Source organism: Nicotiana tabacum, chromosome 7, assembly GCF_000715075.1.
Source record: "Nicotiana tabacum cultivar K326 chromosome 7, ASM71507v2, whole genome shotgun sequence".
NCBI lineage: Eukaryota > Viridiplantae > Streptophyta > Magnoliopsida > Solanales > Solanaceae > Nicotiana > Nicotiana tabacum.
Window position 1 is genome coordinate 168,519,615 of NC_134086.1, and position 10,633 is coordinate 168,530,247.

At 38.5% G+C, this 10,633-nt stretch overlaps 1 protein-coding gene across 3 annotated transcripts; it reads right to left on the minus strand.

Moving 5' to 3' along the window:
* Nucleotides 1-611: 611 nt before the first annotated feature.
* On the minus strand, nucleotides 612-10,136 carry LOC107797495 (cysteine--tRNA ligase, chloroplastic/mitochondrial). Of its 3 annotated transcripts, XM_016620398.2 has the most exons (9): nucleotides 9,846-10,136; nucleotides 4,062-4,125; nucleotides 3,726-3,887; nucleotides 3,063-3,233; nucleotides 2,706-2,990; nucleotides 2,502-2,627; nucleotides 2,111-2,335; nucleotides 1,922-2,029; nucleotides 612-1,555 (listed from the first exon to the last, which is right to left on the minus strand). In XM_016620398.2, exons 1-9 carry the CDS (start codon nucleotides 9,926-9,928, stop codon nucleotides 1,091-1,093), a joined length of 1,689 nt encoding a protein of 562 aa, XP_016475884.1. In that variant the 5' UTR covers nucleotides 9,929-10,136; the 3' UTR covers nucleotides 612-1,090. The 3 variants fall into 3 exon arrangements, with proteins under 3 accessions (XP_016475884.1, XP_016475889.1, XP_075074145.1); XM_016620403.2 differs by having other exon boundaries at nucleotides 1,922-2,335; nucleotides 9,846-10,129; XM_075218044.1 differs by lacking the exons at nucleotides 1,922-2,029; nucleotides 2,111-2,335 and having other exon boundaries at nucleotides 9,846-10,129.
* Between the last annotated feature and the right edge of the window lie 497 nt (nucleotides 10,137-10,633).

Consider the following 10,633-nt stretch of genomic DNA (forward strand, 5'->3'; position numbering starts at 1 on the left):
ATTAGTTCAATTGTTTTTCTAGGTTTGCTCAGCCTGACCGAATATGTGTTCATGGTCTTTTGAAAGTATATTAAGATAGCTCACATCAAACTAAGTCTCAAATATATTATCAGAGTCATTAAGGGTACAAATCTTAAGAAATATATAGGCTCTAAGTCTCACTCATTAATAAGTTGAGATTAGACTTATATTATAACCTCATAATTGGACGACACTGACACATGGTTTAAAACACATGCTGCAATATTTCTTTTTATAAAGAGCGTATGTTTTTTTATCTCATAGAAAAAGATGTACAGATGATATTCAGACACCATAAATAGTCCCTTGATCTACAATAACGTTTTTAACTCAACTCTAGTTCACCATGTACACTAGGTAAATATATTTTAAACATAATGATCATATGTCATTGTTTGTGCGACGTTCGTGACTTTAGTGACCTATGTCATTTGATAATTTTGCTTAAAATCTTGTTTCATCTCCACTCATCACTAATGTAGGGAAGTGGTTGCCTACGTGAGAAGGCTAGCCTCTTGTATACTGGACAAACTTATCAAATATGAATGAACAAAGAGAGTACTTAACATATAACAGAAAAATACTTGTGTTTGTAAATTAAATTTATCAATAATCAAAGAACTATCAGTTTTGTGAACATGAAAATTAAAGATTAGAATGAAGTATTTCAAACTTTATCCAAGCCTTAAGACCTAGTGTGCCTGATAAATACATCTCTATACAAAGTCTGGATCAATGGTTTTGCTAACATATCTTTTGTAGACGCATACTTCATGTTTACCACCTTGAATCTAACCATGTGTCTCGCATAGAGGATATTGCAGTCTCACAGTCACAGTAGACTAACATTGGTTCAATATTTTATGTGATATACAATAAGTGCTCCAAGAACCTTTTCCACCAAACAGCTTCTTATGTTGCTTATGCAAGAGCCACATACTCGACTTTCATCACAAATAATGATATACAATAATTGTTTCTTACTACTCCATGACATTACGCCATCAATGAGTAAGTAACACATCCAGAGATAGACTTCCTTTCATCTAAATCTCCTCCATGCTCAACATCATTGTGTCCAATTAATCTCAAGATATTTGTTGCCCTGGTGACTAAGTGTGTAATCCGTAGTTCCTTCAGATATGTCATGATCCTCTTTACTAATTGCCAATGCGCATGACCAAGGTGGTGGTTGAAGTGACGCAGCAGGCTGTTCTTTTTGCCGTGCTGCAGCGGACTGTTTTAGTTGAGATGGTGCAACAGGCGGTTCTTTTTGCACTGCTGCAGCAGACTGCTCAAGTTGAGCTGGCGGGGCAGGCTGTTCTTGTCCACGTCTTACACAAGGCCTCCAAACTGTTTCTGTCCCTATGTCCATTAAAGCAATTCCCTTGGCCACTAAATCTGTTCTAATCTGATCGCTTCTTGCAAACTCCTTATTTTTCCTTGCTAGTGCTCTTTCCTCTATTGCACGCAAAATATCTTCCTCCGTCAAGTCAGCCCTTTTCAGTGCTCTCTCTTTAAACTGCTGCAAAACCTGCACAACACAACAAATGAGTTAAATAAGACAACATCTGAGACTGGCCATATAGTAATAGGAAAAAATGTGCTCTGTTCCAATATGTTTGGCTATGTTGCACGGACTCTCCAAAATATTATCGTACCCGTGTCAGATCCTCCAAACATATACTACTTTTGCAAGATCTGACACGCATCGCCATACATTTTCGGAGAGTCTGAGCAACATAGCTATTTGGCATTGCTCGACAGGAAAGAAGATACAGGGAGTATTAATTTTTTAAACCACAAAAATTGAGAGGTGCTAATCTTTTAAACGGAAGCAAAAAAAAAAAAAAAAACTGCCCAAAATAATTGAGACACGGAGTATTAATTTTGACAGCACCTCAGCACAAGTTGAACCAAGGAGCAATCCAAGGACATCTAGCACTGCCTTCACTTCTTTCTGGAGCTCGGTTAGGTACAGAATAACAGATAACTGTTGCTGCTTTTTCTGGAAAGTATCAAGAGATAATGGAACATTTGTACCACACCAGCCATGAGCAGAAGTGAAAAAAGAAGGTAGAGTTCCCACCTTCAGCATGTTCACATAGCTATTCATAAGTCTAAGGGCTTCTTGAAGAGCAGTATTTAAAATTGCAGGTGTATGCAAATCATCAGAAAGCTTTATCTCCAACTCATTACGCAACTCGCTGATGCATTCTTGGGCCTGAGGGCTAACACGCACCCCCTTTACTTTTGTTTCTGTTTCGGTTCCTTGTTGGAAAGCAGACAAAGCTTCTTCATTATCATGTAAGGTCTATCCACCACAAAAATTATCTAAATAAATGACTTTAAAGAAAAAGGATAGATTCTAACTATAGATTGTCTTGGGAGAGACAGTTTCAAATGCTTGTATCAATCAGCGAGAAGCAAAAGTAATGGAACTATGAGGTATTAAAAGGATATTAAAAGTTTTTCCCTACCTGATAAATGTAATACACAGATTCTGAAGCAATTTCTATCTGTGATATTGAGTAATTAACAGGAGATCGGTAGTGCGTCCCCAACAAGAAGTACCTCAATGCAATGGGATGGTACAATTGAGTAACCTACAAAACATGTATGCTATGATTCAGAGCATTCTAAAAAGAACCACATTAAGACAGTAGCTAATGAGTACATTCTACCTCACGTATAGTGAAGAAGTTCCCCAATGATTTCGACATTTTCTCGTCATCTATGGTAACAAAACCATTATGTATCCAGCAGCTAACATTACTCTCCGGGCCACAAGCAGCGCAATTCTGGGCAATCTCATTCTCATGGTGAGGAAAAATCAAGTCCATTCCACCACCATGTATATCAAAAGAATGTGTTAAATAGTAGGCACTCATTGCACTGCATTCTATATGCCAACCTGGTCTTCCACGACCCCAGGGGCTGTCCCAACTTGGTTCACCAGGCTTTGCAGCCTGTAAAGAAATGAAACTGGCATGTAAAGCTAAAGCAGTAACTTTATAGAAAAGCAAAAGAAAACTTCACACCTTCCACAAGGCAAAGTCAGCAGGATTTCGCTTTCTTGAATCAACTGCAAGGCGTCCTCCAGCTCGATTATCTTCTAATTTTCGTCCAGATAGGCGACCATACTCTGGAAAACTATCGACAGAGAAATAAACATCTCCATCAACTGTATAGGCATAGCCATTAGTCATTACCTACAGGTGACACCTAAAGATCATTAGTGCATAAATAATAGCATTTAGAAGAAACCAGAGCATATATGGGGAAGAAGAAAAGACAAAAAGCAGTTTACGCTAGATCTAAGAAAGAAAGATTATAGAACTGCAGATTTTAAGCAGTATGTTGCACTTTCCTCTCATCAAACACAGTTTTACTTCCACTGACGGCATTGTCCATCCTTGCTACATATGCACTTCTCTCACTGTATACTAGAATAAATATTACACTCTCTTTAGTGTAAAGGACACAATCTTGGAATGTAGTTCTTAGTTTTTTTTCCTTTCAAAAGCAGCAGTCATGAAGAAACAAATTTGCACAGAAAAAGATGGGTATTCATGTTACTAAATTTCGGAGTAGGAGAAACCACATATTAATTTTGAATTAAAAGGAGATAATGAGAGGGAGCCCATCAATAGGCTTTTAACTGTCAAAACACGTTTTGGAAGAGATAATCTAGATGTGAGAACCTTAGCTATCATTTCCTTAATCTCCTCCATATGCTCACTAACACGAGGTTGATGAGTTGGTGGGAGGCATTGGAGATCATCCATGTCTTTTTGAAACTCCTGGCAGTATCGACCACTCAAAGCTATTGGGTCCTCTCCAAACTCATTAGCCCGACGAATTATCTGAAAAGAACCGACTGTTAAGCACCTGAAGTATTATATACAGTGAGCTAACTGATATTGCCATGCTTATCGTAAAATAAAAAGAGATAAGTTGTCTCCTCTTCTTAGTCAAAGAAGTTCCTTTTGTCATGGGAGAGAAAGAGACTTACTCCCCAAAATAAATGTAATTCTCACCTTTTCATCTACATCTGAGAAGTTGCACACATACACAACATCATATCTCAAGTATTTCAGATATCTGTAAATTCCAAATCAGACTGTTAGTTAATTTGAAGTAAAAAAAACCACAGACTACTAAAAGAACTAATCTAAATGCACCGACATTGAGCCATACCAAAACACATGATAAAACATAAGTCCCAAGATAATAAAAAAAGATGCAGGTTAAAACAATAAGCTCTTCGTGGGTTCTTTTCTTTTTCCTTTTCTCCTTTTTGCAGGTAACCACTAACCCAAGCTCTTTTTGGTTCCCATGTTCAATGACTCCTAGGAGCTACTAAGTCCAAGTTAATCTGGTAAAGAGGTGCCAAGATGCACCAACCACCTATGACACGTTACAACTTACAATAGCCACAATACTTATACTACAAGAAATGCAATATAACACAAAACTCAAACATCCACGGTAATGAGAAATTGATAATAAAAAATGGAGAGCATAAAAATAAAATAAAAACCAATTTCATAGGAACACTTCCCATGCTAGTTGGTGACATTCCTTCAATGATTCAGTTTCTATCTTCATCAGCAGATTCATACCACATATCAAATTTTTTCCCCAAAATCAGCATAACTGTCGATAATACTACCAAGAGTAGCAACAAGAAGTCTTCATTTACTAAATCTATTCCTGCTATCCCATTTTGTTCAGCACACAAATCAGCTAACTTCTTTTAATTACAATTTTCCCATCCATATTTATAAAAAGTCGTCTTAGTTTCAGTGCATTTTTTATTTTCATAAAGTCAATGAAGAGGGGGACAAGAATATTGTGCCGGGTGATTTGGAGCATTCCGAGAGCCGTAAAGATTTTGGGTATTGTAGGCGTATAAGGTTGAATAGGTTGAAAGGGCTATGCGTAGGATGAGCAGGGGAAAGGCGACCGGGCCAAATGAGATCCTTTTAGAATTTTGGAAGAGCGCGAGCAGAGCAGATTTGGAGTGGCTAACTAAGTTGTGTAATGTCATTTTAAGACGGCCAGGATGCCCGAAGAATGGAGGGGGAGCACGATGGTCCCGTTGTACAAGAACAAAGACGATATTCAAAATTACAACTATAGGGGTAACAAGCTGTTTAACCACACTATGAAAGTTTGGGAAAAGGGTGGTAGAGAAAAGGCAAACACTAAAATCCCCAATTTCTCCAATTCAAATCATCAATCAAACACTAAAATCGATGTTGGAAGCATGAAATATATAAGCAAATTCGAGTTAAAAATACTTATCCCAATCTGAATTATGATAATCCCCTCAAAAATCGACCAAATCTGAGCTCTAGATCTCAAATTGCGATAAAATAACTCAACCCCTCGAAATATAAGGCTTCTCCCAGCACTTTCGCACCTGCGATCCACTAACTACTTTTGCAGAGCCGCATCGGAGACAAAACCTCGCTTCTGCGAGTACCCATAAAATCCCGATCTCTCGCACCTGCGGAAGATCTTCCGCTTCAGCTACATTGCAGGTCCCGAGGAAAGCTCCACATCTGCGCCCTACTCGCTTATGCGCCAAACTGACCGCTTCTGCGGTCTCGCAGATGCGGTTAAATCTCCGCATTTGCGAACTCCTGCTCCCAGCTCCAAATTGCACTTATGCGCCAAGGCGATCGTATCTGCGGTTTCGCACCTGTGCCCAAAGCTCCGCAGGTGCGACCACACCAGAACCAGACCTGCCCAACACCCTTAAATTATCCAAACTCAATCTGAAACACACCTGAGCCACATGGGACCCCGTCCGAACATACCAAAAAGCCCCAAAACATAACACAAACCTACTCGAGGCCTCAAATCAAACATAATAACATCAGAATGACAATTCATACCTCCATTCAAGTTTAATGGACTACTTCAAATTTCCAAATTTCAAACTCCTGCCGAACCATATCAAATCAACCCGGAATGATAAAAAAAATTTGCAAACAAGTTCCGAATGACATAAAGAACCTATTACAACTCCCAGAACAACAATTCGAACCCGATAACCTCAAAGTCAACTCTCAGTCAAACCTATAAACTTTCCAAACCTTCAAATCACCAACTTTGGCCAATTAGCGCCAAAACCTTTCAAAACATCGGAATGCAAATTTGGGCATACACCCAAGTCCAAAATCACTGTTTGGACCTAAGGAACCATTAAAACTCCAATTCGAAGTCAAATACACAAAAGTCAAACTTAGTCAACTCTTCAAATTTAAAGCTTCTAAAATGAGAATTGTTCTTCCAAATCAATCACGAACCACTCGAAAACCAAAACCGACGATACACGCAAGTCATAATACACCATATGAAACTGGTCAAGACCTCAAACCGTCGAACGAAGTGGAAATGTCAAAACGACCGGTCGGGTCGTTACATTCTCCCCCACTGAAATATATGTTCGTCCTCGAACGTGCCAAGAGTCGTTCTAAAGCCATCAAATCACCCTATAATCTCCCATACCCATAACTATGGGTGATCCCACGTTACCCTAATCCATATAAGCCTGACAACACAACCTAATTGAAGGTCCTGACCTCAACCTTAGTCCATAAACCTTAGAACCCAAATCCCCAGCGTCCAGAACTCATTATAAGACCCGATCCTTGCATCTATACATCGTATAAGTCTGAACAAGTTATATCAAGCCATAATCATATTCCAAATATAATCACATGATATTCTACATAACTTGGATACTTCTAATAATAACTTCCGACCAGAATGGCTACACAATGACAAACCCGGTACCGGTAACAAATCTCATATTAAATAAAACCTTGTTCTAAACCTTCGTACACAACCAATGATGAAAGATACATACAGAAACTCATAACTACCCATCAGATCAACAAATCGTAGAGCTCTCTCGCTCGATAAGAACTATAGCCGGAATCTAAGCTGACAATGTCGTTATTCTTCCATACATACCTTAATCAAATCTGATAGCACTCATTCCAGGTCCAATACCCTCATCTCATCTAGTACAATCTGCTCGACCAACACGCTCCACCAGCATCACCTCCTAGGATTCATGACGAGGGGATCGACTACATAAGTTGTCCCCCTGATGAGAAGAATGGTGGAACAATATAGGGAGAGGAAGCGAAACGTACATTCGGTGTTCATTAATCTAGAAAAAGCAACGACGGAGTCCACAGAGAAATTTTATGGAAATGTTTGGAGGCCAAAGGGGTTCCTGTACGTACACTAAGGTGATTAAGAACATGTATAAGAGACCCGTGACCTGGGTTAGGACAGTGAGAAGAGACTCAAATCACTTTCCGATTGTGATGGAGTTGCATCAGGGATCAGCCCTTAGCTCATTTTTATTTGCCTTGGCGATGGATGAATTAACACGACACATTCGATGGGAGGTGATGTGGTGCATGTTACTTGCAAATGGCATAGTACTGATTGACGAGTAACACTAGGCTGGAGGTTTGAAGACAGACCTTGAAGTCCGAGGGTTTCAGGTTAAGTAGGACCAAGACAGAATACTTGGAGCAGGGGGGGCGTATGCAGAATTTCTCGTAAGCAATGTCGATATTTAAAAAGATAGATTAACAATCCAATATAATGATATCATATACTAAAAAAATACAGTTCTAAGTCATATTAATAAAGTACATTACTATAACTCTTTTTAGTGAGTGATTTACTCTTTTGGAATGGACTTATAATATCCCAATTGAAAATAATACTTAATACTTCTTTTTGTATGTAAGAACCATGCTCAAAACTTACAAAAACACACAGATATAAGTACTGAGGTTCGAACCCACGACATCTCACAAATATTTTAGGCGCTTAACCGTGTGAGCGAAGCCCTCCTATTTGACAAGCAACATCATTTTAATTGATTTAATAGTTATTTCATTTCTGTATATTTAGCAAAATTTTCCGACAAAGTGGTGCCATACGCTAGGGTGGGTCCGCCCCTGACTCGGGGTGCAAGTTCAGTGACGTAACTCGGGAAGCCGACATGGAAGCCAGGCTTGATACACAAGTCATACCAAAAAGAGGGAGTTTTAAGTATCTTGGGTCAATAATATAAGGTAATGGGGATATTGATGACGATGTCTCACACCGTATAGGGCGGGGCAGATGAAGTGGAGGCTCGCATCTAGTGTCATGTGTAATAAGAATATACCACTAAGACTTAAAGGTAAGTTTTAAAGAGCGGTTGTTAGGTGAACTATGTTGTACGTGGCGGAGTGTTGCTAATCAAGAACTCCCAAATGCAGATGTTGAAAGTACCAGAAACGAGGATGCTGAGATGGATGTGTGGACATACTAGGAGAGATAAGATTAGAAATGAAGATATTTGGTAAAAGGTGAGCGGCCCCTCGTGGTGGACAAGATGCGGGAAGCGAGGTTGAGATAGTTCAGACATATGAAGAAAAGGTGCCCAAATGTCCCAATAAAGAGGTGTGAGAGGTTGACCATGGGGCCTAAAGAGAGGTAGAGGTAGGCCGAAGAAGTATTGGAGAGAGGTGATTAAAAAGAACATGGCACATCTATAGCTTACCGAAGACATAACCCTTGATAAGAAGGTGCGGAGGTTGAAAATTAGGGTAGAAGGTTAGTAGGACGTAGAGCATGTTCTCTTTTCACACATATAGTATCATCATTACTCTAGTAGTTTCAGATACGTAGATCTCCAATACTACCGGTTGTCTGTTTTGCTTTGCTTGTCTTATTATACTGCCTTTTGTTACGGCTTCTTTTTACATGGCTTCTCCATTGATGTATTTCTTTTCAAATATGCTTTCCCAGAGTCGAATGTCTCTATATCTTCACAAGGTGGAGGTAAGGTACACACTACACTCCCCGGACCCTATTTTTGTGGGATTGTGGTTGTTGTTGTTAAAGTCAATAAGACAAGGTCTGAAATAAAACTGGACTGTTTGCCCCTATATTCCAAATAGCGTCTTCTTCTTTTGGAGATGGGGAAATAATTAACAAAAACTTTATATCCAACACAATAAAATCAATCTCCAAATTCCCCTCGACTACTACTACTAGTAAACCTCAACCCAAACAAAATTAGGATTGGCTATATGAATCCTCTTAACCATCCTGTTTTTTGGGGGGCCAAAATTATTCCGATATTACTTTATTCTCAATAATTTAGGGTCTGTTAAACTACAAATTCTCTTAATCTCACACTGAACTCCTGACAAACATTGGACATAATGTAATTGTAACAACAATAGCTAAACCTTAATACCAACTAATTGGTATTGCCTATATTTTATTTTACTTTTTGATAGGTTAATTGGTACTACCTATGTGGATAGAACACAATGCTAAAGTTCCAATTTTGTTATTATTTAAACTAGTTATTTCAGAATAATTCCCATCAGACCGCCAAATTCCCCTAAGCTTTACTCAAACTTCCACTCTCTAAATTTCCGATCATGGCTCTTAATCAAACAACATCCCCTACTTGATTAATCCACATACAACAAACAACATAAACTTCCAAATCTATTCAAACTATTTATTTCAGAAAGATTCCAATATGATCCCCAAATTCCCCTACATGAACATGTTTCCCTCAAACTTCCCATTTTCCAAAACTCCAAACATGTTTCTTTACTAAATCAACTCCCTCTATGAACTATTCATCACAATTCGACACCAACACATAACATAGAAGGAAAGCAACAGGCCAAAATTACAAACAACTCTAACCAAAACAAATAAAAAAAATCTGCACTTCAATCATCCACATAGAAACAAATTCCGTAAGATTTGACCTGTAGAGAACGTCGAAGGCGACATATGAACGGGCATGGCCGATGTGACTGAAGTCATAGGGGCTAACACCACATATGTACATTTTAACCTTGCCAAGGTTCCTTCGATTTGAAAACCTACTTCTGCTTCGTCATTGTATTATATATCTGCAATTCCAACTTGTCCATCGCCATTTCTCACAAGTTTACTACCTTCAAAGGTACAGTATAAATTGTAAGGTAGAAAAGAGAGTTTAGGCAGTGTTACTTATTTTCCCCTTTCTTCGGCCTTTCTTTCCCTCTGTTTTAAACCCTTAGGAAATATATATATATATAACTTAATTTAGGAGTCGGCAAAGACTAGCTAAATTTTAATCAAATTTGGTTTCTATTCGAGTTATAAAAGACTAGGAAAATTTGGGAAATAGTTTCTACGGAAATTAACTCCAACAACCTTACAAAAAAAAATCTATTTATTTATGAAAGCATTAAACATAATGATACAAGTTGAAACTAATTTAGAAAAGAAGGAATTACAGCCCATGTCACTTGGCCTAATAGCCCAACCGAAAATGACCCACATTTAAAGCTCTTACCCTATTTAGCCCATGTTGTACATAACTTGAAAGAAGCTTTTAAGCCTTTAGCCCACTATTAAAGACATACTTTTAGGGTTTTTATTATTTTTTTCTTTCGCAGCAATATATATATATATACATTGGATCGGGCTGCGCGTCGCAGCGATATGACGATTGGGCTGTTGGAACCCCTCTGGAGTCTGTACACCCCCAGTGAGCGTAGTCGACTAT

Excerpts from the sequence above, each read along its gene's own strand:
- LOC107797495 (XM_016620403.2), bottom strand. The coding sequence starts at position 9,928 with ATGTACATATGTGGTGTTAGCCCCTATGACTTCAGTCACATCGGCCAT. Across the intron at positions 2,628-2,705 it reads ACTTCTTCACTATACGTGAG|GTTACTCAATTGTACCATCC; the intron begins GTAGAATGTACT and ends CATGTTTTGTAG. Across the intron at positions 1,556-1,921 it reads TTGGTTCAACTTGTGCTGAG|GTTTTGCAGCAGTTTAAAGA; the intron begins GTGCTGTCAAAA and ends TGTGTTGTGCAG.